Source organism: Aotus nancymaae, unplaced genomic scaffold (assembly GCF_030222135.1).
Source record: "Aotus nancymaae isolate 86718 unplaced genomic scaffold, 86718_ANA_hifiasm-v0.15.2.pri h1tg000011l, whole genome shotgun sequence".
Lineage (NCBI taxonomy): Eukaryota > Metazoa > Chordata > Mammalia > Primates > Aotidae > Aotus > Aotus nancymaae.
In genome coordinates this window covers 15,035,040-15,059,343 of record NW_026988422.1, presented here as the reverse complement: position 1 = coordinate 15,059,343, position 24,304 = coordinate 15,035,040, and the positions used below count along the sequence as shown (strand labels likewise).

The following is a 24,304-nucleotide window of genomic DNA, read 5'->3' as shown; positions in this document are numbered from 1 at the left end:
CAAAAAAGTCAAGGAGGACAGTAACCAAACAAAACACTGCGTTTCCTAACCAGGATTTTAAGTGCTCATTGGCCAAACCTTTCTTATTTTAACCATAACTTTTCTACCTATCCTCTAAGGTAGGGCAGAGGAGGGGGTAGGTTTCCAAAGTTTTCGAAGACTCCCCAATACCAAAATACCAAACTTTTCCTTTTTTTTTTTTTTTTGAGACGGAGTTTCGCTCTTGTTACCCAGGCTGGAGTGCAATGGCGCCATCTCGGCTCACCGCAACCTCCGCCCTCCTGGGTTCAGGCAATTCTCCTGCCTCAGTCTCCTGAGTAGCTGGGATTACAGGCACACGCCACCGTGCCCAGCTAATTTTTTGTATTTTTAGTAGAGACGGGGTTTCACCATGTTGACCAGGATGGTCTCGATCTCTTGACCTCGTGATCCACCCGCCTCAGCCTCCCAAAGTGCTGGGATTACAGGCGTGAGCCACTGCGCCCGGCCAAACTTTTCTTAAGTTTGACAATCTTTTAATAATTTTTTGGCCAGGCGAGGTGGCTCATGCCTGTAATCTCAGCACTTTGGGAGGCCAAGGCAGGCAGATCACAAGTTCAAGAGATCAAGACCATCCTGGCCAACATAGTGAAACCTCATCTCTACTAAAAATACAAAAGTTAGCTGGGCATGGTGGCATGCACCTGTAGTCCCAGCTACTCAGGAGGATGAGGCAGGAGAATCGCTTGAACCCTGGAGGTGGAGGTTGCAGTTAGCTGAGATTATACCACTGCACTCCAGCCTGGGCAACAGAGCAAGATTCCATGTCAAAAAAAATAATAATAATTTTTTAAAAGTATGGAAATGCATTCTTTTTAATGCTAATGGACAAAACCACAAGAGCACAACAGCTTCAGATGTTACGAGATGTTTTCAGACTACCTGCAAATCAGATAGTGCAACACAAATTGATTCAAACACACACTCCACTGTATGACAGTGCCACTCTGGTCATGGAAGTGGAGCATTAAATAGCTCGTACACTATTTAATTTCAAAAACTCAATCTCTTCCCACGTGTCAAAGCAGGAATCTAGTTTTTTGGCCCTAACTCTTGACACAATTCTGTAAACTAGATTTCAGTAGTGTTCCCTTTCTTTCCTCCCTCCCGTCCTCCCTCCCTCCCTCCCTCCCTCCCGTCCTCCCTTCCTCCCTTTCTTCCTTTCTTCCCTTTCTTCCCTCTCTCTCTCTTTCTTTCTTTCTTCTTTTTGACAGGGTCTAGCTCTGTTGCCTAGGCTGGAGTACAGTGGCTAGATCATAGCTCACTGTAACCTCAAACTCCTGGGCTCAAGTGATCCTCCTGCCTCAGCCTCCCAAGTAGGTAGGACTACAGGCACGCACCACCATGCCTGGTTAATTTTATTTTTTGTAAAGACAAAGTGCCACTGAGTTGTGCAGTCTGATCTCAAACTCCTGGTCTCAAGTGATCCTCCCATCTGGGCCCCTCAAAGTGCTAGTATTTCAGGATGAGCCATCACAACTGGCCTGGTATTCTTTTAAAAAAAAATCTTTTATAATGAAACATTCTGAACACATGAAAGAGTAGAAATGAAACAACACTAACTTCTGCCCAGTTTTGCTTCCTTTGTCCCTCCTCCATATTCCCTGCCTCTACCACCATGCTCTGCCTGGCTAGATGACTTTTAAAGGAAATCTTAGACATCAATATCATGTCATCCGTAAATACTTCACTATATTGCTTTATAGATTCTTCCATATATCTCTTTTAAGATAAATATTATTTCCTTTAAAACACAGCTGTAATACCATTACTATACATAAAAAAAGGAACAATTCCTGAAATCTCATAAATACGTTTTAACAGTTGTTTTGTTTGAATTAGGAGTGGGTTGATTTGACTCACATGCCTTTTAAGTCTCTTTTAACCTGTAAACTCTTAACCTCCCTTTTTTCTTGCCATTTGTTTATTGAAATTGTCTTGTAAAGTGTTGAACTAGAATAGGCATCTTCTCTCTTTCCCCACACATGACTCTTCTGGACACTGACGTAGCAGACGTACCTGCTTTTCAGTGGCAGCGGTGCATTTTCCAGTAAGTGGATTATTAAGGACTATAGTGTAGGTCATGGTTCTCAGCTGATCACCTCCAAGTTCTGCAGTCCAAGGGGTAGATACTACATCTAACCACAGCAAACACAAAATGAGTTAGCTCTAGAAATTTGAACAGTATGACTTTAAATGAAATCAAAGGAGTTTTTGAATTCTTAAAATGTATATTTTTGACTAGTGCTGACTTCCTTATAACTGGGTGTTGTAAGTTTAACATTAAAGAAAAGAGAGATTAAATGTTAAGCACTCTCCTTAAATATGGCATATTCCCCATCTCTGATCCATTTATTTCTAAATTGTTTATTAATATCCTTTTCCCTTTCATTAGATGATAAAATAAAAAGTTGTTTCATCTGTAAGCATCTTTTTAAAGTCCACAGTATCTATGAAGAGAAGTAACGATGCCAGCCTTATCAGAGACGGAACAACACTTCAATATTCCCATCCTTGAGGACAAAACTTTAAAAGATATTTGTCATTATGAAGCAATATAACCTTGACATCAACTTACATAGAAATTATGTCAACGTTGTGAGAAATCATGTAATGTCAGTGGCTTGTCTGCTAAAATCTTCAGTCAAGGTAAGAAAATGGAACATAAATGATTATATAAGCTGTATTAAGAAAACTCTAAGATCATATCTCTATGGTAAGATCTGATAAAAATTCTCTTTTATTTGCTTAGGGACAATATAGTGATTAAATACCCACTTGAACAGAAATATAGTTCTAGAACACAGTGAAGGCCATTTCATGGAAGCCAAAAATTTAAAAAAGTATAAACAAGAGCATTAAAAACTCTATTCAAAGACATGACTATATCATCTAATGCTCTAGCACAAATCGACTGGGGCAAGTACCAGTATGTTTGACTGCTATTCACCAGCATCCTAAAGCACAGGAGCCTTTGTCTAACCCCATCAGACTCACCAAAGGAAGGAAGTGAGGCTTTAGAATACAGTCAGTTTTACTCAACTTCTTTTATACTGCTAGATCTGAGGATATAATAAGGGATCCTGAAATTCCCTTTTGAGTATCTGGCAAAATCTTATAACTAAATTTAAAAGGCACAATCATAAACCATAGAGTCTATCATCCAGGATTTGCTGTAAAATAATTTATTTAGGTATATATAAAAGAAGATATACAACTAATTCTTAAATACTTTTCAGAAGATTACTTTGGTCACATGTCAGCCTGTTTCAGGAAAATTATACTAACAATCCATTGTTAATCAGAAATAGAATTTAAAGATGTCATTTAATTCTGCTGTTAAAACTGCATGCTACTCAATGAAGCAGCTGTCACAAGGAGAAAAGAAAAGTATTTGTCTTCCTATGAATGTTACGCTTGTATTTTCGCCAATGTTACCAATAAGGTCTACTTACTGAGTATTGCTTACCAGAACATCACCTAATTAACATTATCTTGGAATTGTCAATCCTCCAATACCTAAGTCAAGCTTATCATAATGTTAAAAAATCTGGAATGAATGGTAAGAAAAATAGCTACAGTACACAAAAGGACATACAAACCATTTTGATATATTGATCCAAAATAATAAAGGGCAGGAATTGTAGAATTTTAAGAATCCTTTGATGTAATAAAGTTTTAAAACTGGTGAACCTTCATGCTCATTAGGATAGCTATTATAAATAATAAGTGTTGGAAGGATGTGGAGAAATTGGAAACTTTGTGCATTGCTTATAGAAATGTAAAACAGTACAGTCGCTGTGGAAAATAGTATGGCCACTCCTCAAAAATATAATGATTGAATTACTATATGATGCAGAAATTCCACTTCTAGGTATATACCCAAAAGAACTGGAAGCAGAGACTTGAACAGACAGTTGTACATCAATGTTCATGGCGGCATTATTTACAATAGCTAACGTAATGTCATTAATCCCAAATGTCATTAATGGATGAATGGATAAACAAAATGTAGTATATACATGCAATGCAATATTATTCAGCCTTAAAAAGAGGGATAAAATTCTGATACATGCCACAACATGGATGAACCTTGAAGGCATTATGCTAAGTGTATTAAGCCTGTCACAGAAGGACAAACGCTGTATTATTCCACTTATACAAAGCACCTAGAGTAGTCAAATTCACAGAGACAGAAAATAAAATAATGATCATCAAGAATTGGAAGAAATGGAGAGTTACTGTTTAATAGGTATAGCATTAGCCAGAGCAATCAGGCAAGAAAAAGAAATAAAGGGTATTCAATTAGGAAAGGAGGAAGTCAAATTGTCTCTATTTGCAGACGACATGATTGTATATCTAGAAGACCCCATCATCTCAGCCCAAAATCTCCTGAAACTGATAAGCAACTTCAGCAAAGTCTCAGGATACAAAATCAATGTGCAAAAATCACAAGCATTCCTATACACCAATAACAGACTTAAAGAGAGCCAAATCAAGAATGAACTGCCATTCACAATTGCTACAAAGAGAATAAAATACCTAGGAATACAACTAACAAGGAACGTAAAGGACCTCTTCAAGGAGAACTACAAACCACTGCTCAACGAAATAAGAGAGGACACAAACAGATGGAGAAACATTCCATGCTCATGGTTAGGAAGAATCAATATCATGAAAATGGCCATACTGCCCAAAGTAATTTACAGATTCAACGCTATCCCCATCAAGTTACCAATGACCTTCTTCACAGAACTGGAAAAAACCACCTTAAACTTCATATGGAACCAAAAGAGAGCCCGCATAGCCAGGTCAATTCTAAGCAAAAAGAACAAAGCAGGAGGCATCACACTACCGGACATCAAACTATACTACAAGGCTACAGTAATCAAAACAGCATGGTACTGGTACCAAAACAGAGATATAGACCAATGGAACAGAACAGAGGCGTCGGAGGCAACACAACATATCTACAACCATCTGATCTTTGACAAACCTGATAAAAACAAGCAATGGGGAAAGGATTCCCTGTTTAATAAGTGGTGTTGGGAAAACTGGCTAGCCATGTGCAGAAAGCAGAAACTGGACCCCTTCCTGACACCTTACACTAAAATTAACTCCAGATGGATTAAAGACTTAAACATAAGCCCTAACACCATAAAAACCCTAGAAGAAAACCTAGGCAAAACCATTCAGGACATAGGCATAGGCAAGGACTTCATGACCAAAACACCAAAAGCACTGGCAACAAAAGTCAAAATAGACAAATGGGACCTAATCAAATTCCACAGCTTCTGCACAGCAAAAGAAACAGTCAACAGAGTGAATCAGCAACCAACAGAATGGGAAAAAATTTTTGCAGCCTACCCATCTGACAAAGGGCTGATATCCAGAATTTACAACGAACTAAAACAGATTTACAAGAAAAAAACAAACAAGCCCATTCAAAAATGGGCGAAGGATATGAACAGATACTTTACAAAAGAAGACATACATGAGGCCAATAAGCATATGAAAAAATGCTCATCATCACTGGTCATTAGAGAAATGCAAATCAAAACTACATTGAGGTACCATCTCACGCCAGTTAGAATGGCGATCATTAAAAAATCTGGAGACAACAGATGCTGGAGAGGATGTGGAGAAATAGGAACACTTTTACACTGCTGGTGGGAGTGTAAATTAGTTCAACCATTGTGGAAGACAGTGTGGCGATTCCTCAAGGACCTAGAAATAGAAATTCCATTTGGCCCAGCAATCCCATTACTGGGTATATATCCAAAGGATTATAAATCGTTCTACTATAAGGACACATGCACACGAATGTTCATTGCAGCACAGTTTACAATAGCAAAGACCTGGAACCAACCCAAATGCCCATCGATGATAGACTGGACAGGAAAAATGTGGCACATATACACCATGGAATATTATGCAGCCATCAAAAACGATGAGTTCGCGTCCTTTGTAGGGACGTGGATGAACCTGGAAACCATCATTCTCAGCAAACTGACACAAGAACACAAAATCAAACATTGCATGTTCTCACTCATAGACGGGTGTTGAACAATGGGAACACATGGACACAGGGAGGGGAGCACTATACACTGGGGTCTGTTGGGGGGGTATGGGGGGACAGCGGAGGGTGGGAGTTGGGGAGAGATAGCATGGGGAGAAATGCCACATATAGGTGAAGGGGAGGAAGGCAGCAAATCACACTACCACGTATGCACCTATGCAACAATCTTGCATGTTTTTCACATGTACCCCAAAACCTAAAATGCAATAAAAATAAAAAATTTAAAAAATTTAAAAAAGAGAGAAAAAAAAATAGGTATAGCATTTCAGTTTGGAAAGATGAAAAAGTTCTGAAGATGGATGATGGCAACGGTTGCACAATAATGTGAATGTACTTAATGCCACTGAAACGTCCACTTAAAAATGGCTAAATGGTAAATTTTATCTTATGTACATTTTGCCATAATTTAAAAATTGATTAATCTAGGCAAGTGGATATGGATGTTATTACACTACTCATGCATTTTTTTCTGAAGCTTTACATATTTCTAAATGTAAAATGTTGGGTAAAAGATTTAAACTGAGCTTTAATTAAAAATAGTGTAAGGGGGTTGGGTCAAGATGGTGAACTAGAAGCTGCTCGTGTTGCCACTCTCACAGACAGGAAACAGAAGGGCTGGTGAACACTGACCCTACTAGCTAATCATCTAATAAGCCATGTCAAAATCCATCCAGGCAGCAAGGGGACACAGAGGGCAGAGAGGAGCAAAGCTCGGCAGTGGCCCATCTGGGATCAGCACGGAGCCAGGAAAAGCTCCTCAATATGGGAAAAGATGAGTGAGAGCTCCCTGGGGGATTGTACACAGGGACCCATGCAAGACTGGTAATGGGACAATTCTCCTGGTTCCCCGGGCCCCACTACACACTTCTAAACTGAGGCAGAGAGCCACCCAGAGTTTCTGCAGCAACAACTCTCAAGTCCATGGGACTTCTATAAGCCTTGGACCCTGGAACAGAACGACACCAGTACCATATCCCCAGTAAAGGCTACGGTCTTGTCTGGGAGCAGAAAGATTGCTTCACTCCGCCGTGCCAGACAGGACTTGGTGCTAGCCTTCAGCCCAACAGTCCCACTTCTGCCTGAACTCAGCTGGCAGCCACAGCTTCCTGTTGCCCCAGGAAACACCCTGACAGCAGGGTAGGTGACTCCCACTCATCCCTGCTACTGGTAGCTAGACAGGCCTGCCTGCTAGAGTGTCCAGCCAAGTGGTCTCACTTCTGCCTCAACTATGTGGGCAGGCACAACCCTGCGTTCCCCTCGGAAGTGCCCAGACAGCAGAATAGGTGACCACATCCAGTCCCACAGCTCCTAGCCAAGCAGGAAGTACAGGCTTGAGTGATGCCTAAGAAGGGAAAAGCCTCACTCTCAGATCACTGAGAGACATGAGATGCCTGGGTTTGTAAGCTAGTGGAGGGGCAGACTGTAATTTTTGCTGCAGGGTTGACCTGGCAAGCATATGGCCTGTCTGCCAACCATGGCCCCTGCTTAAAACAGTCCCGTGGTCCAGAACACCCAACAAAAGAAACACAGGCACAGAGCCAGTCGAAGGGGGCTCCTCCAAGACCCAAGAGCTGACTACGGGAGAGGGTCATCACTCTCCCTTCTCACCCCAGAGCACTACTGCCAACCATGCCAAAGTACAAGTAAGTCGTGCGGCAGAGCTAAGAGCCTATCTGCCAGCTAACACTCTTAAACACTACCTATTGGATCACAGCCCACAACACAACACCAATATATTTAGCCGGTATACAGCACCTGTGAAAACAAAGGTAACACTTGTGAAAACAAAGGGCTCCCCCCAGTGCCCCTGTCCCAGCCAATGCACAAGCACCCCACCATGCCATCATGGCTGCTGGCATTCATGAGCAAGCACAGATCCCACTGCCATCACCCTAATGAAGTGCTTTGGCCAGCACTCCCCATTGGAGTATGTGGCCAGTAGGACCAGGAACACCTCCACACCTCCAGTGCAGCAGATTTCTAACCTCAAAGGGCCAAAGAACAAAGCCAGGGGCATGCAAAACCATGTCCTCTAACTCTATCCCCCCAGAGAGGGGTATGCCATACATTCCAGGAGTTCTGAGCTGAGCCTGAGCCCCCTGAAATCTTCCAGAAGTGAGGCCAGTCAACTGAACCCACCTTATTCCATAATCAAACTCCCATGGGCATCAAAGAAGATAAAAGCAAAAAAAAAAAAAAAAAAAAAAAACCATCCAAAAGACAGCAGCTTCAAAGATTAAAAGAACATCAGTCCATACAGGTGAGAAAGAACCAGTGCGAGAACTCTGGCAACTCAAAAAGCTGGAGTGTCTTCTTACCTCCAAACAATTATACTAGTTTCCCAGCAGTGGTTCTAAACCAGACTGAAATAGAATTCAGAATAGAGATAGCAATGAAAATCATCCAAATTCAGGAGAAACTCGAAACCTAATCCAAGAAATCTAAAGAATGCAATAAAATGATACAGGAGCTGAAAGACAAAGGCCATTTTAAGAAAGAATCAAACTGATCTGATAGCACTGAGAAACTCACTAAGAATTTCATAATACAATTGCAAGTACTAACAGCAGAAAAGAACAAGCTGAGAAAAGAATCTCACAGGTTGAGGGCTGGTTTTCCAAATTAACTGAGACAAAAATAAAGAAAAAAGAATAAAAAAGAATGAACAAAGCCTCTGATAAATATGGGATTATGTAAAGAGATTAAATCTGTGCCTCACTGGCATCCCTGAAAGACAGGGGTAGAAAACAAGCAACTTGGAAAATATCTATACCCAACAACATCCAAGCTGAGTGCCAAGTTGAGACTGCAAAATTCCATTTATTATAGCAAAAAAAAAAAAAAAAAGTAAAATACCTAGAAATACAGTTAACCAGAGAGGTGAAAGATCTCTACAAGAAGAATTACAAAATATTGCTCAAATAAATCAGAGATGACACAAATGGAAAAACATTCCATGCTAGTGACAGGAAGAATCAATATTATTAAAATGTTCATACTACCCAAAGCAATTCATAGATTCAACACTATTCATATCAAACTACCAATGACATTCTTCACAGAATTAGGAAAAAACTATTCTAAAATTCATATGGAACCAAAAAAGAGTCCAATAGCCAAAGCAATCCTAAGCAAAAAGAACAAAGCTGGAGGCATCACAATACCCAACTTCAAACTGTACTATAAGACAACCGTAACCAAAACAGCATGGTACTGGTATGAAAACAGACACATAGACCAATGGAACAGAATAGAGAACCCAGAAATAAAGCCACACACCCACAACCATCTGGTATCAACAAAGTTGACAAAAACAAGCAATGGGAAAAGGACTCCCTATTCAATTAATGGTGCTAGGATAACTGGCTACCATATGCAGAAGATTGAAACTAGTTCCCTTCTTTACACCATATATAAAAATCAGCTCAAGATGGATTAAAGACTGAAACGTAAAACATAAAACTTCTAAAACCCTTGAAGAAAATCAAGAAATGGTGGTTCATGCCTCTAATCTCAGCAGTCTAGGAAGCTGAGGCAGGTGAATCACTTGAGCTCAGGAGTTCAAGACCAGCCTGGGAAAGATGGTGAAATCTCATCTCTACAAAAAAATACAAAAATTAGCCAAGTGTGGCAGTGTGCACCTATAGTCCCAGCTACTTGCAGGGCTGAGGCAAGAGAACTGCTTGAGCCCAGGAGGTTGAAGCTATAGTAAACTATGTTTGCACCACTGCACTCCAGCCTGGGTGACAAAGCGAGACCCTGTCTCGAAAAAGAAAAAGAAAGAAAGAAAATTTAGAAGATACCAGCCTGGACATAGACCCTCGCAAAGAATTCATGATGAAGACACCAAAAGCAATTGCAACAACAAATAAAATTGACAAATGGGGCATAATTAAACTAAAGAGTATCTGCACAGCAAAAGAAACTATCAACAAAGTAAACAGACAACCTACAGAATGGGAGAAAATATTTGCAAACTGTCTGAAAATGCTCTAACATCCAAAATCTATAAGGAACTTAAACAAATTAACAAGCAAAAAATAAACGACCCAATAAAAAAGTGAGTAAGGGATATGAACAGACACTTTTCAAAAGAAGACATACATCTGGCCAGCAAGCATATGAAAAAATGCTCAACAGCCCTAATCATTAGAGAAAGGCAAATCAAATCACAGTGAGATAGTATCTCACATCAGTCAGAACGGCTATTATTAAAAGGCCAAAACATAACATGCTAGTGAGGTTGCAGAGAAAAGGAATGTTTATACACTGCTGCTGGGAGTGTAAATTAGTTCAACCATTGTGGAAAGCAGTTTGGCAACGTCTCCAAGAACTTAAAAAGGAACTACCATTTCACCTGAGAATCCCATTACTGGGTATCTACCCCCAGGAATATAAATTGTTCTACCATAAAGACACATGCACAAGTATATTCACCATAGCACTATTCACAATAGCAAAGACGTGCAATGCACAAGAATGTTCACTGCAGCACTATTCACAATAGCAAAGACATGCAATCAACCTAGATGCCCATCAATGGTAGAGTGGATAAAGAAAGTATGGTACAAATACACCATGGGATAGTATGCAGTCATAAAAAAGAACAAGATCATGCCCTTTGCAGCAACATGGATGGAGCTGGAGGCCATCATCCTGAGGGAACTACTGCAGGAACAGAAAACTAAATACCACGTTTTCACTTATAAGTGGGAGATAAACACTGAGTACACATGGCCACAAAGAGAGGAACAATAGACACTGGGGCCTACTTGAGGGTGGAGGGTGGAAGGAGGGTAAGGGTTGAAAACTCCCTATTGGGTACCATGCTTATTACCTGGGTCATGAAATAATCTGTAAACCAAACTCTCATGACACACAATTTACCTGTATAACAAATCTGTACATGTGCCCCTGAAACTAAAAGATCAAAAACATTTAAAAAGTAGTATCATATAACTGTGAACAATGATTTAAAAGAGCACAGATTTAAAAGACCCCCTGATTTTATTTTATTTTTCTCACATGAAAATTTTTAATGTTTATGCTGATGCATATCTGAGTGCTTATCATCAAATCAAAGTGTGAAGTATAAAAAAAAAAAAGGCAGTATAAGAACATTCCAGTGTTTGTTACAAAGAAAGCACTTTTTAAAATGAATATACATGAAGAACATTTAATTATGTCATAAAATGAATGCAGCACTATAAGATAAAGGAAGACTAATATTGAGCTTTGGTCTTTTCCTCTCTAGCTGCAACCATCTTCAACCTGCTGAACTTAACTCAATGGTTACAGGAATTGTTTGCCTTTTCTTTTTTTTTTTTGTCTCCTATTCAGTTCACATTTCAGGCTGTTCAAGCAGATGCCTGTGATTCTGGAGATTCAAATCACTGGTGTAAGTTTGTTCTCTGTTTCCTCAGTTTGCAGAAGCTTTTCTTCATAAAATGATCTCCAGCTTTTTGAAGTACCTTTGGTCTTCCTCATCAACAAACACTAACTTTACTTCCTGAAAATTTTTTGTTCCCATCTCTCATTGTTGGACTTGGGTCACATTCCACTAAAAATAGTCTCATTGGAATGGATTCACCTTTTACTGGTGCACCATCCATTATTTCATATTCGGTGATTGTTTCTGTTTCTGCTGTGGTACCGGGTCCAATTCCTGTGATCTCTTTTTTGATCAGTTGTAACTCTGTATGTTGTATTTTTATTCTTACTACTAAGAAGTAAATTTTTCAAACAATTACATGCTTTAAATGAAATTTTGATTTATTATATTCAAATTATATGTGTAGACAATCTTCAGTGCCCACTTCCATCTTAATACAGTTGTTAACATCAGGGCAGGCGGCAAGCTGATGAACAGTAAGATCATATTCTTTTGCTAAATCTGTCAGTCTTCTTACTATTGTCACTTTAAGAAAATAACAAGTGGACATGGGCACCGATGTAAGATTCGTATGGCTTTTCAACTTGCATAAATTCAAAACCATAACTTCTTCTCTGAGTCAGTTCTCCAGGTAAGGCTAGTTCTTTCACTAGGTTTATATTTATATATATTCATGAGCATTACTCTTGTCATTGAAAAGTTCCATTTGACCTACAAATTCAATTTTAATTCCTTGGTGCTCTAGCCTCTATCCAGGTTGCTTAAAGGCTAGGTTTACCTTACCTGAAACAGATTCTCTATCATAAAGAGATAGTGTTTTTCTACTTTGCCATCTTCAGTTTTCATTTCTGTCATTTTCCTGGCTTTCCCATCATTAACGACAATATCGATCTCACAAATTGGACCCAAAAAGCCTCCAAGAAAACTCATTGTTTGAGTTTTGGTGGCACTGCCGCCATCCCCCCTACTTTTCTCCTCTTCACTCAGGAGAACTCTCAGCCCCCATAATTTGGAAAACTTAGAACCAGTGGTAGTCATTTGAGTGCTGGAATTAGATTAAATGCACAAATAATTATTTTTTAAAAATCATTAAATTCTTAATATTTTTAAAAAGAAGCCTTTGAAATTCAGTCTCAAGAAACGCCAGCTCAGGCATGGTAGCTCACACTTGCCCAGCACTTTGAAAGCCTGAGGTGAAAGAATCATTTGAGGCCAGGAGTTCAAGACCAGCCTGGGCAACATAGGGAGACCCTGTCTCTACAAAAACTGTTTTAAAATTGGCCTGCCATGGTGGTGCGTGCCTTTGGTCCCAGCTACTGAGGCTGAGGTAGGAGGATCACTTGATCCCAGGAGGTGGAGGCTACAGTGAACTGTGACTGCACCACTGCACTCCAGCCTGGGCAACACAGAGAGACCTTGTCTCAAAAAAAGAAAGAAAGAAATGTAACTTTGGTTACTAGGTAACAAGTCAGAGGATAGCTGTATGCTTTGCAGTAAGGATCAGATTCTCTTTTGTGGTAAAGCTTCAGACTAATTCTAGGTCTAACCAGCAATGTGCTTATAACTGTTTAGATTTGGAATTAGCTGGAAGCCTTTGCTTTGCAAAGCCATTTATAACATCAGACAGTCAGTATAATCATTGATATTAATGCCAGACATAACAGAAAACAAATGCAGTTGTGTTTCAAAAAACAAACTTCATTTATCACCAGCACAGAACAACGTCCTAATTCCTCTTGGGTCTTTTCAGCCATAAAAATGGCAGTGCAACATTAACAGGCATCCCCTCCGAAAATTAAGGAAAATAATGTATCCAGTTCTTCTGAAATAGCAAGTTCTCTAGGTAGAAATGACTAACAAGAAAACACAAAATAGATTCAGAAGAGGTATAATAAGTTATTAACTACTGAATAAAGAAGATTTGTATCTTAGGTATCCCACATTTTCAAAACTAGAAGAACAGAAAAAATAATTTTTTTAATTACAAAACTCATATTTACAAGACAATAGCTATTGATTGTAATCTCTTTGCTACTCTACCATCAATAATAAGAACAAAATTGAGTTTGGTTCCTAATATTCGTAACAATTATATCATCTATGGATATATAATTATGTTTAGACCGGGCACAGTGGCTCACGCCCATAATCCCAGCTCTTTGGGAGGCCAAGGTAGGTGGATCACCTGAGCTCAGGAGTTTGAGACCAGCCTGGAGCAACATAGCAAGGCCTTGTCTCTATCAAAAAAAACAAACAAACAAACAAACAAAAAACTGCTGAGCATGGTGGTGCATGCCTGTGATCCCAGCTACTCAGGAGGCTGAGGCAGGAGAATCGTCTGAGCCCAGGAGGCAGAGGCTGCAGTGAGCTGAGATTGTACCACAGCACTCCAGCCTCGGTGACAGAGTGAGACCCTGTCTCAGAAAAAAAAAAAAAATTATATATCTTTTTACATAGAAGTTTCAAATAAAGGAATAATATCTAATAGTCAATAAAATACTTAGATTATAAACTAAATTGAGGCTGGGTAAAGTGGCTTATTCCTGTAATTTTAGTACTTTGGGAGGCTGAGGTAGGTAGATTGCTTGAGCCCAGGAGTTTGAGATCTGCCTGGCCAAGATGCGAAACCCCTCTACTAAAAAAACACAAAAATTAGCCAGGTGTGGTGGCACATGCCTGCAATCCCAGCTACTTAGGAGGCTGAGGCACAAGAATCGCTTGAACCTGGGAGGCAGAGGTTGCAGTCAGCCAAGATCCACCCCTTCACTCCAGCCTGGGTGACAGAGTAAAACTCTGCCATAAATAAATTAATTAATAAATTTGACTATAGAATAACTTTCTCTTTGACTATGTTAAATGACTCACTTTATATGAATCTCTGCTGCTGTTGCATTATAATTTTATGTAGCAGGCTAAATCACATGCTCCCAATGATGATAAAATATTGAAAACATTTAGGATAAATTCAGTTTCAAACTAACGATAAGCTTATCAGAGATGTTTACAAAAATAAAACATTTATTTATTTATTTAGAGACAGGGTTTCACTCTCACTCAGGCTGAAATGCAGTAGCACAGTCTCGGCTTACTGCAACCTCCAACTCCCAGGCTCAAGAGATCCTGCCACCTCAGCCTCCTACATAGCTGAGACTACGGGTGTGAAGCACCATGCCCAGTTAATTTTGTATTTTTTGGTAGAGATGGGTTTCGCATATTGTCCAAGCTGGTCTCAAACTCTTGGGCTCGAGCAATTCACCCGCCTCAGCCTCCCAAAGTGCTGAGATTACAGGCATGAGCCACCACGCCCAACCCCAAAATAAAACTTTTTAACACATAATCAATGAAATCCTTTTCATGAGGATTTAACCATTAATTTCCAATTAAGAAATTAAACCAATTTCTTAAATTGAACTTTTTTTTATATATTTTCATTGAAGTAGTCATAGATACAGCAATCTCAAGTGTATAGCTCCATGATTTTCACAAGGGGAACACACACATGTACCACCACTCCGATCAGGATATAGAGCTTATACAAGCATCCCAAAAGCTCCCTCCCAGCTTTACCTATCTGACTCTCCACAACAGTAACCACTATGCTGACTTTATGTCCATAAATTTGTTTAGCCTGGTTTTTACCTTTATATAAAGACATGATGTAGCATGTACTCTTTTGTATCTGGCTTCTTTTGCTCAACAGTGGATCTGTGAGATCTACTCATATTGTTATAAGTATCAGTACTTAGTATTTTGTTCGTTATTACAAAGGATTCTTTTGTGGGAACATACACAATCTGTTTATCCATTCTGTTACTGATGGACACTTGAACTGTTTTGAGTTTGGGACCATCATAAATAATGTCGCTATGAGCACTGTAGTACATCATTTAGAGCACAAATGTACCAATTTCCGATGAATGTATATCTAGGAGTGGAACTGAGTCATAGAGAATTAATAGCTTTAGTAGTTACTGCCAAGCTGGTTGGCAAAGTGGTTGTTGCAATTTACACACCACGAAAATTCAGTTGTTTCACATGAAACCATTTTGAATTGAGTTCAACCCAATTGAATTGGTACCTTAATGAATAAATATACTTTTAGTTTTCAAAAGGTCTGAACTTAATTGTTGGAAACATGTGCCTAATTAAACAATTATACTGTTCACATGTGAATTTAACCAAATGTTTGAATACCAGTTTATATACTGCCAAAACAAATCAAAGCATGTCTAATTCTTCCTCCTCATAACATAAATCAGTTTATATAGGTTCAACCTTCTACGAATAATAGCATTCTCCCAAATTTATCATTAGGTAAGAACACAAGGACTAACCTATTATATTTCTAGAACTGGCAAATTTCTCCATAAAGCGTGAACTGGTAAAGAGCAATTCAAACATCCTCTCAGAACTGATATGAAAAACACGGTTGATAAAAAGTCTTCCATGAAGATCTCTCTCAGGAACATTTTCTGGAAAAACAAAAACACAAACCAAAAGAGGAGAAATCAAAGAAAGATAATTTTAAGGTTTTAGGGGGTTTTGTGTGGGATTTTTTTTTGGCATAAAATCATTTTTAAATATGATTACAATGATGAGAACATTCCAGGACACTATTAAAACTCCAAATAAGAATTAAATATATACATAGATACTAACTATAACTATGCATAACAATATGTAGTTAACTAAACTACATATAATCAATATTTCAACTGTCAAATCCCAGAAGATATAGAAATATTTAACTTGAATGATATCAAACACCCATAATATGTCACTCAAAAGAATCTTTCAGGCCTGGTGTGGTGCCTCAAGCCTGTAATCCCAGCACTTTGGGAGACCAAGGAGGGCAGATCACGAGGTCAGGAGTTCAAGACCAGCCTGGCCAACACGGTGAAACCCATCTCTACTAAAAATACAAAAATTAGCTGGGCATGTTGACACATGCCTGTAATCCTAGCTACTCAGGAGGCTGAGGCAGGAGAATTGCTTGAATTACCAGGAGGCAGAGGTTGCAGTAAGCCGAGATCGTGCCACTGCACTGCAGCCTGGGCAACAGAGCAAGACTCCATCTCAAAAAAAAAAAAAAAAAAAAGAATATTTCAAAAGGGACAAGGACAATATAGAGACACATAAGATAGTACCTACCATAGCAATTAGCAAGTTCTACCTCTGAATGCTCATACATTCAGTAAATATTAATTTATCAATGGCTATAATACCTGCTGTACTTGGCTTATCAGCCTGAATAATGTTTCAATTTGACTTAATGTTCACTCCAAAGACAAGAATGACTGTATTCACAACCTATTTTCAACACCACACATTAAAAGAACTAAGAAATCCTTCTGAAAAGTATTCATCAAAGCTAAGTAATGCCCAATTTTTTCTGGGAACTTGATAATCATCACGATATTGAAAACTACTAGTGACAAATGAAGAAGCAGTATCTTGCTCATCTCTTCTCATATGCCCTGGAAATATAATATAAAATAGCTCACACTTACCTAATGCTTACCGTATGTTAGACATCGTGCTACATACCTTACAAGTATTGATTCATTTTATCCTCACTGCAATGCTATGAGATAAGTGGTATTATCATTTCCAGATGAGGAAACTGAGTCACAGAAATAATTGCCAAGGCTCTATGGCTAGTGAGTGACTGACCTGGAATTTGAACCCACTCCAGCTCCAGAGCACACAAACTTAACATATATTTGATACTGACAGAAGGAATTTAACTTAGAAGAATCAAACAGAAAAGAAAAAAAATACCTAGGAATAGGAGCCTGGTATAATAAAGGAAGTAGCATAAAGCAATTCAGTATGAAATTGTAATGATTTCAGGACCAGGATAACTTACTATATTTCAAGGATTATGCCCCATCAATACAGAATAAAAACTGCTACAAAAACTCCCCATCTTTCAGAAATCAAGCTCTAAGAATGATCTGGGTAAAGCATCTGTCAATATTAGTCAGGTTAAATCAAAGGGCAATGGTCTATGGGTCAGAAAAACTCTTCTAGCTCTGGCTTCATCCCTGACTACTGCTGTTTATCCCTCATTGAATGATTTGTGTCTCTCTATTTTGCGAGAGGCAAAAAGGAATATCAGATACATACTGATTTGCTTCTCCCTTCAACAATACTCTCTGTAGGCAAAAACTATTTACTGCAATTTCAAATAACAGCTCCTTCAGCGTAGAAATGAATCACAAAACTAGGCAACTTTGCTAAACTTTGTGAAGTAACTTTCCAATTGGGTTTGGGAAACAGCTTTTTCTGACATAGAAGTATTATACGTTCATTGTAAAAATAATTCAAATATTCACAAAGAAAGAAAACAACTAAAGGTGATTCTGTTGACGTTGCTCATTCCCTTCACAGAACCTATCCTGACTTGTAATCATACTTCTATTGGTTTATCGGCTTTCTTTCTCCTGCTCACTATGGTAAATCAACATACAATCACTTTAAATAAATCGACGATTGGTTTAAAGTGATCTGCAATCTCCCTTGCTCCCTCTCAACCCACACACACATCCCCAATCTCCTGGGATGGTTTACTTTTTGTGACTTTTTCAATTGTCGCTTCAGTACATTGACTTCAACCGTATTTATAACTTCACAACTTTAAAAAAGTAAAAAATAGATTCATGATTTTACCCATTTGATACATATGACAAGTTCAAGATTTTGGAACATGCTTAGGAAAACCAGTAGAAGTACTTGATTTGTTATAGAAAAAAAAGAATCACCATACACTTTTAATAAAACTCTGCAAACACAGGCCTGAATGTTACATATGCTTTCTTACTGCTATAAAGCCAGTCTTTGCAAGAAGCAAAATGTGATCAGAGTTCATGTGCGATAAAGAATCTATACACTATTATTCTTTATTTCTAAATAGGCACGATTTTTATCAGTTTTAATGTTATCCTTTATGCAACTTACAATGTTACTTCTATAGGATTTTTTTTTTTTTTGGAGACAGAGTCTCACTCTTGGGATTAAAGGCATGTGCCACCACCACCACCCAGCTAATTTTTGTATTTTCAGTAGAGATGGGGTTTCACCATGTTGCCCAGACTGGTCTCAAACTCCTGTCCTCAGGTGACCTGCTTGCCTTGGCCTTCCAAAGTGCTGGGATTACAGGCGCGAGCCACAGTGCCCCTCTGAAACTACTTTGGAAGGACCATTCTTATAAAAGAAGCAGGTAAGAAAGAGGAAAAAAAAAAAAAAATCCTGGTTTTGGTGTTACTTACCTACTTGGCCACTGGGGGCCAGAGCAGACCTTCCTAAAGTCCTAGGTTCAGGTAGATGGTGTATGACTAATCCATGCCCTGCTGCACACTAAAGCATGAATGGTAAGGACGCTAATAAAGTTGTCGCTACCCTTGATCTTTCCACATGTCCCCCACTGCACTGACCTCAATGGCAATGATCTTACAACTAAACAAAAAAAAGAGTCCTTAAAATGCCTACTTAATAAGTACAACCACAACAAGCCTCAAGTTATTCGTACTACATTTTCCTTTAAACAACTACTTTTAATTTTATTATTTGTTTGCTTTCTCTCTCTCTCTCTCTCCTATTGGTGGTTACAAGAAAGTAGCAACAATCATAGTGTCTATAACATATATCCTCAAAACTGAAACATAAAAAATATTAAATCTGTTTTTTTAAGAGGTAGGATCCGGCTCTGTTGCCCAGGCTAGAGTGCAATGGTGCAATCAAAGCTCACTGCAGCCTTGATCTCCTGGGCTTAAGTGATCCTTCTGCTTCAGCCTTCTGAGTAGCTAGGACTACAGGCATCCTCCACCATGTCCAGCTAATTTTTTATTTTTTGTAGAGATAGGTCTTGCCCCTTGCCCAGACTGGTCTGAAACTCCTGGCCCAAGCAATCCTCCCACCTCAGCCTCTCCAAGTACTGGGATTACAGGCATGAGCCAGTGTGCTCAACTAAGAAATACTAAATCTCTGATCTCTTTCTCAAACCTAAAAGCAGTATAACACACAGTGTATATTTTGGAAGTTTTTAAAATATGTTTTTAAAAATTAAGTTTTATATTAAGAAAAACACGTTAATATAGTAAACTTACATCTACATAAAATGGTTGGGAAATGGGCTTATATTGACTAACAAAATATTATTGTGTGCTGTGTATTATATATAATGCAGTGGAGATGTCTCTTCTTCACTCCTTCCAAGTTAAAGGTGCCCAATTAGGGTAATTCCCAGCCTCTCTCTACCCCTTAACTCACTCTAACCATAGGAAGTAGATTATTGTTATGGACTGAATGTTTGTGCCCCCCCCAAATTCTTCTGTTAAAGCCCTAACTCCTGGTGTGGCTGTATTTGGAGATGAGGCCTCTAAAGAAAGTAATTAAGTTAAATGAAGTGGGTCCCAGATCTGGTAGAATTAGTGTCCTTCTAAGAAGAGACACCAGACACTTTGGGAGGCCGAGGCTGGAGGATCACTTGAGGCCAGGAGTTCAAGATCAGCCTTGCAAACAAGGGGTAAAACCCCGTCTCTACTAAAAATACAAAAAAATTAGCCAGGTGTGGTGGTACATGCTTGTAATCCCAGCTATTCCGGATGATGCAGAGGCTGAGGCACAAGAATTGCTTAAACCCAGGAGGCAGAGATTGCAGTGAGCCAAGATTACACCCCTGCACTCCAGCCTGGGTGACAGGGTCAGACTGTCTCAAAAAGAAAAAAAGAGAGTTTGCTCATGCATGCTCTCTCTCTCTCTCTATTGCCCCCTACTCCTCCCTCACACTTTGCCCCTCTCTCCATGAGCATGTGCTAAGAAAAGGCTATATGCAGACACAGTGTCCGCACATAGAAGATAGCAAGCCAGAAAGAGACCCCTCACCAGAAACTAACTCTGCCAAACCTTGATCTGAGGTTTCTATCCTCCAGAATTATACGAAATAAATTTCTGTTGCTTAAGCTACCCAATCTGTATTTTGTTATGGCAGCCTGAGCTATGAATACAGTCAGTAAACGTGAAAGGAATATGCTGGGTAGGCTTGGCACACTTCTGTCCTTCCTTCTGGATCTAGGTGCCCAGAGAAGCTGATATTTGCCCAGGAGAGATCGTCCCTCCAGTGGGGAGGCAGTTGAACAGTTCCTGTGATTGATAGGTAAGTCTGCCTCATTCTTCAGCTCCATCAGCAGCCCACTTATCTTTCACACATACCCACATCTGCTGACTTTGTCACTATTAGTATAAAAGGTGATATTTTGGCCTCTATCTGACTTGCTCTTCATTTTCTTTCCCAATTTTGTTACCACTGGGGTGGTCAAGAAGAACTGCTATCTGTTGAGCCCACTCTAGACACCATGTACACATGGATTACAATACAAAACAAAACTGATTACATTATAAAATGTTAAAAATCATCTAGAATATAATACTCTTGAAATTCAGAAAGCCTTTGGGTCATGATTTTCTTTACAATTATATTAGGATTAAGCTTAATCTCTGTTGGCCTTTTAAAACCAAGTAAGTTTATTTTAATGCCCTATGGAATATTATTGTCATTTATCTTTGTAATAAATTTCAAATATAGAATCTTCCTCTAAAAGTGAATTAAAATTAAATGGAAAATTTTTAAATTAAATTGAAATGACTACAATAAAAACAAATCAAATTCAGGAGCAATTACAATGAACTTCCCATGCTCTTGCTTTCAAAAACTCATCCCATTGTGCTAAAATGTAACCACAGTCAAAATCCTGCATCTTCATGCACAGAAACTTGAGTATTGTTCTGAGTAACATTGATGAGTACACTTTTTTTCTTTTTGAGATAGAGTTTCGCTCTGTTGCTCAGGCTGGACTACAGTGCTGCAATCTCAGCTCCCTGCAACCTCCACCTGCCAGGTTCAAGCAATTCTTCTGCCTCAGCCTCCTGAGTAACTCAGATTACAGGTGCACACCACCATGCCTGGCTAGTTTTGTATTTTTAGTAGAGATAGGGTTTCACCATGTTGGTCAGGCTGGTCTTGAACTCCTGACTTTGGGATCTGCCTGCCTCAGCCTCCCAAAATGCTGGGATTATAGGCATGAGCCACCACTCCTGGCCGATGAGCACACTTTAAAAAAAAATCATTTAAAGAGAGAAAGATTTCCTTTCCAGAATTTTTTAGAATCTTTATTTTCTTTTGGAGGCTACTCAATAATTTAAATTAATATTAACCTCAGAATGCATCCCTGCCATGACTACTTGCTTTCATAATGATACACAAAATAGGTTTAGAGTAACCTTGCTAAGGTGTCTTTTTTTCCTTTAGTAACAGGTGAAAGGTTTATTCTCTACAAAGAGAAACCAGAGCATAAGAAAGGAGAATTTTTTTTTTTTTTTTTGAGATAGAGTCTCAGTCTGTTGCCCAGGCTGGAGTGCAGTGGTGAGATCTCAGCTCACTGCAACCTCCACCTCCCAGGTTTGAGCAATTCTCCTGCCTCAGCCTCCCGAGTAGCTGGGATTACAGGTGGCTAATTTTTGTATTTTGAGTAGAGATGGGGTTTCACCATGTTGGCCAGGCTGGTCTTGAACTCTTGAACTCGTGATCCACCTGCCTTGGCCCCCCAGGCCTCCCGTGCTAGGATTACAGGCTTGAGCCACCATACCCAGCCTAGATGTCTTTTTGTAAAAAGAGGAAAGGAGAAAATAATTTGGGCAGTATTGAAGTAAAGTAAAAAGAATACTGGACTGAGACACCTTGTCATTAACTCAAGTTCTGCATAGTAAACTAGCCACATAATTTTAGAATTAGCTCCTGTAGATCTTATTTTCCTTACCAGGAAATGAGGGCTAGCCTAAATGAACTAATATGTCACTCTACCTATGAAATGTGAGCATATTACACCTGCCTGGTATATAGGAATGGGCATGCAGTTTTTTATTAACACCACATTTAAAAACTAAATGTGATGAAGCTTTTCAAATTCCAGGCTTCTGAAGACAGTGGGGATAAGTTAGATTTAACAGCCTCTTTCTCCTATTTTCTATAAGCTTCCATTCCTTTTTTAGTTCTTTATAGGGTGACATTGTGTCTAATGAAACTAAATTCTCAATCTGTACACCCCTATTACAAAGATAAACATAATAAGACAGAACTGAAATTTTAATAAAATTTATAAGAAATTATTTACCTTCATCAACAGAATCTGAAGTGCTGCTTTTGTCCAGAGAAAGATACTCATTTTTACTCAAGTCCAGTGATTTTGATGGCACTAGAGTTAACTTCTTTTCCAAAGTTGGTAAGACACTCTTTTTGGTCTGTTTCTCATTTTGGGACTCCTCTTCACCTAATCCCTAAAAGACAAACAATCCGGTTTCAAAATAAGAAACAGATTTTAAGCGCCTGTAATCCCAGCACTTTGGGAGGCCGAGGCGGGTGGATCACGAGGTCATGAGATCGAGACCATCCTGGTCAACATGGTGAAACCCCGTCTCTACTAATACAAAAAATTAGCTGGGCACGGTGGCGCGTGCCTGTAATCCCAGCTACTCAGGAGGCTGAGGCAGGAGAATTGCCTGAACCCAGGAGGCGGAGATTGCGGTGAGCCGAGATCGCGCCATTGCGCTCCAGCCTGGGTATCAAGAGTGAAACTCCGTCTCAAAAAAAAGAAAAAAAAAAAAAAAAAAAAAAAAAAAAACAGATTTTAAGCTTAGATTTTACAGGGAGAACTTTAATATTAAAGATACATTGAAATATTGCTCTTTGAAAAATGTTTACAGCATTTTGTTTGCTATGCTTGTATCACATTGCCAAAGCTATGAAAGGCCAGTCCATAAAATATACCATTCTAGAGTCATTCTATACAATAGTAAACAACAAGTTTATGAAAAACATCATATAAAAAGGGCTTCACAGATCCCGTAAATCACTTATGCAGAAGGGAAAGAGACAAAAGACAAAAATAATAGAACAATTAGTTCTTTAGAGTAGGCAAGGGAGAAGAACCAAACCCAGCTGGCTTCTCCAACCAATGCCTGCCCCATCATCTCAAGGAAGGAAACTCACCCATCTCTCAGGACCTAACAGGGCAGTGGAAAGAAAATGGAGAGATAAAAGTCACATGTGACTACAGTGGGAGAGAGAAGATTAAAACAAATTAATTTCACAGCAAACTCATAAAAACACAATTGGCTTTGCTGCAAAGGGACTAAGAGATTAGGCCTTAAAATGTATTCACTTGGATGATGCTAGCTACACTTTCTGGGATGGTTTCATAAAGATGATGCTATTTCCACAATACATTTAATGATAGGCATTAAAGTATGATGCTATTGCTATGTCAGAATTCAAGTAGAATAGTACTGTATTATGATCAGACTTGGTGGAACAGTCCAAAAAGTCTATATAAACTATACAGCAGAATACTTTCTTGCATTTTCTGTATGTACACAGATGAAAGAGAGCACTTTACTTCATGTCCCATGAGATCCTTGAGGAGCACTAAACAGCAGAATCAGCTCCAGGGAGGATACAGGTTTCCACTGGCCACCCAGATAGCAGAATAACAACTGGATCCAGGACACAACTTATTAAAGGATTATATTACCCTAATCAGAAGATTGATTCTTCAAGCAGAGATTACTGCTAAAATCAAAACTTGGTTTATTTGAGAGTTCCACACTACAAAGCAACATGCCTATTTAGCTAAAACAGGGACCCCTTAACAGATGTTAAGTAAGGATGGTTCTCTACAGCTCTTCACTTACGCTTCTCCTCTTGTTGCTAGTTAAATTCTATTTCCTGCTATAAAGAA

General features: G+C 39.0%; 1 protein-coding gene and 1 pseudogene across 4 annotated transcripts in view; both read right to left on the bottom strand.

The window, feature by feature from the left end:
- The window catches only part of GRAMD1C (GRAM domain containing 1C), a 105,431-nt gene that overhangs the window by 16,975 nt on the left and 64,152 nt on the right, over positions 1-24,304 (bottom strand). For all 4 annotated transcript variants that reach the window (XM_064374625.1, XM_012463993.2, XM_064374624.1 and 1 more), the window contains 3 exons: positions 22,682-22,844; positions 15,845-15,982; positions 2,059-2,177 (listed from right to left, as the gene is read on the bottom strand). In XM_064374625.1, coding sequence (XP_064230695.1) covers positions 2,059-2,177; positions 15,845-15,982; positions 22,682-22,844 — 420 coding nt within the window. The remainder of the gene's footprint in view (positions 1-2,058; positions 2,178-15,844; positions 15,983-22,681; positions 22,845-24,304) is intronic.
- Positions 11,370-12,440, bottom strand: LOC105725056 (vacuolar protein sorting-associated protein 26A-like; annotated as a pseudogene).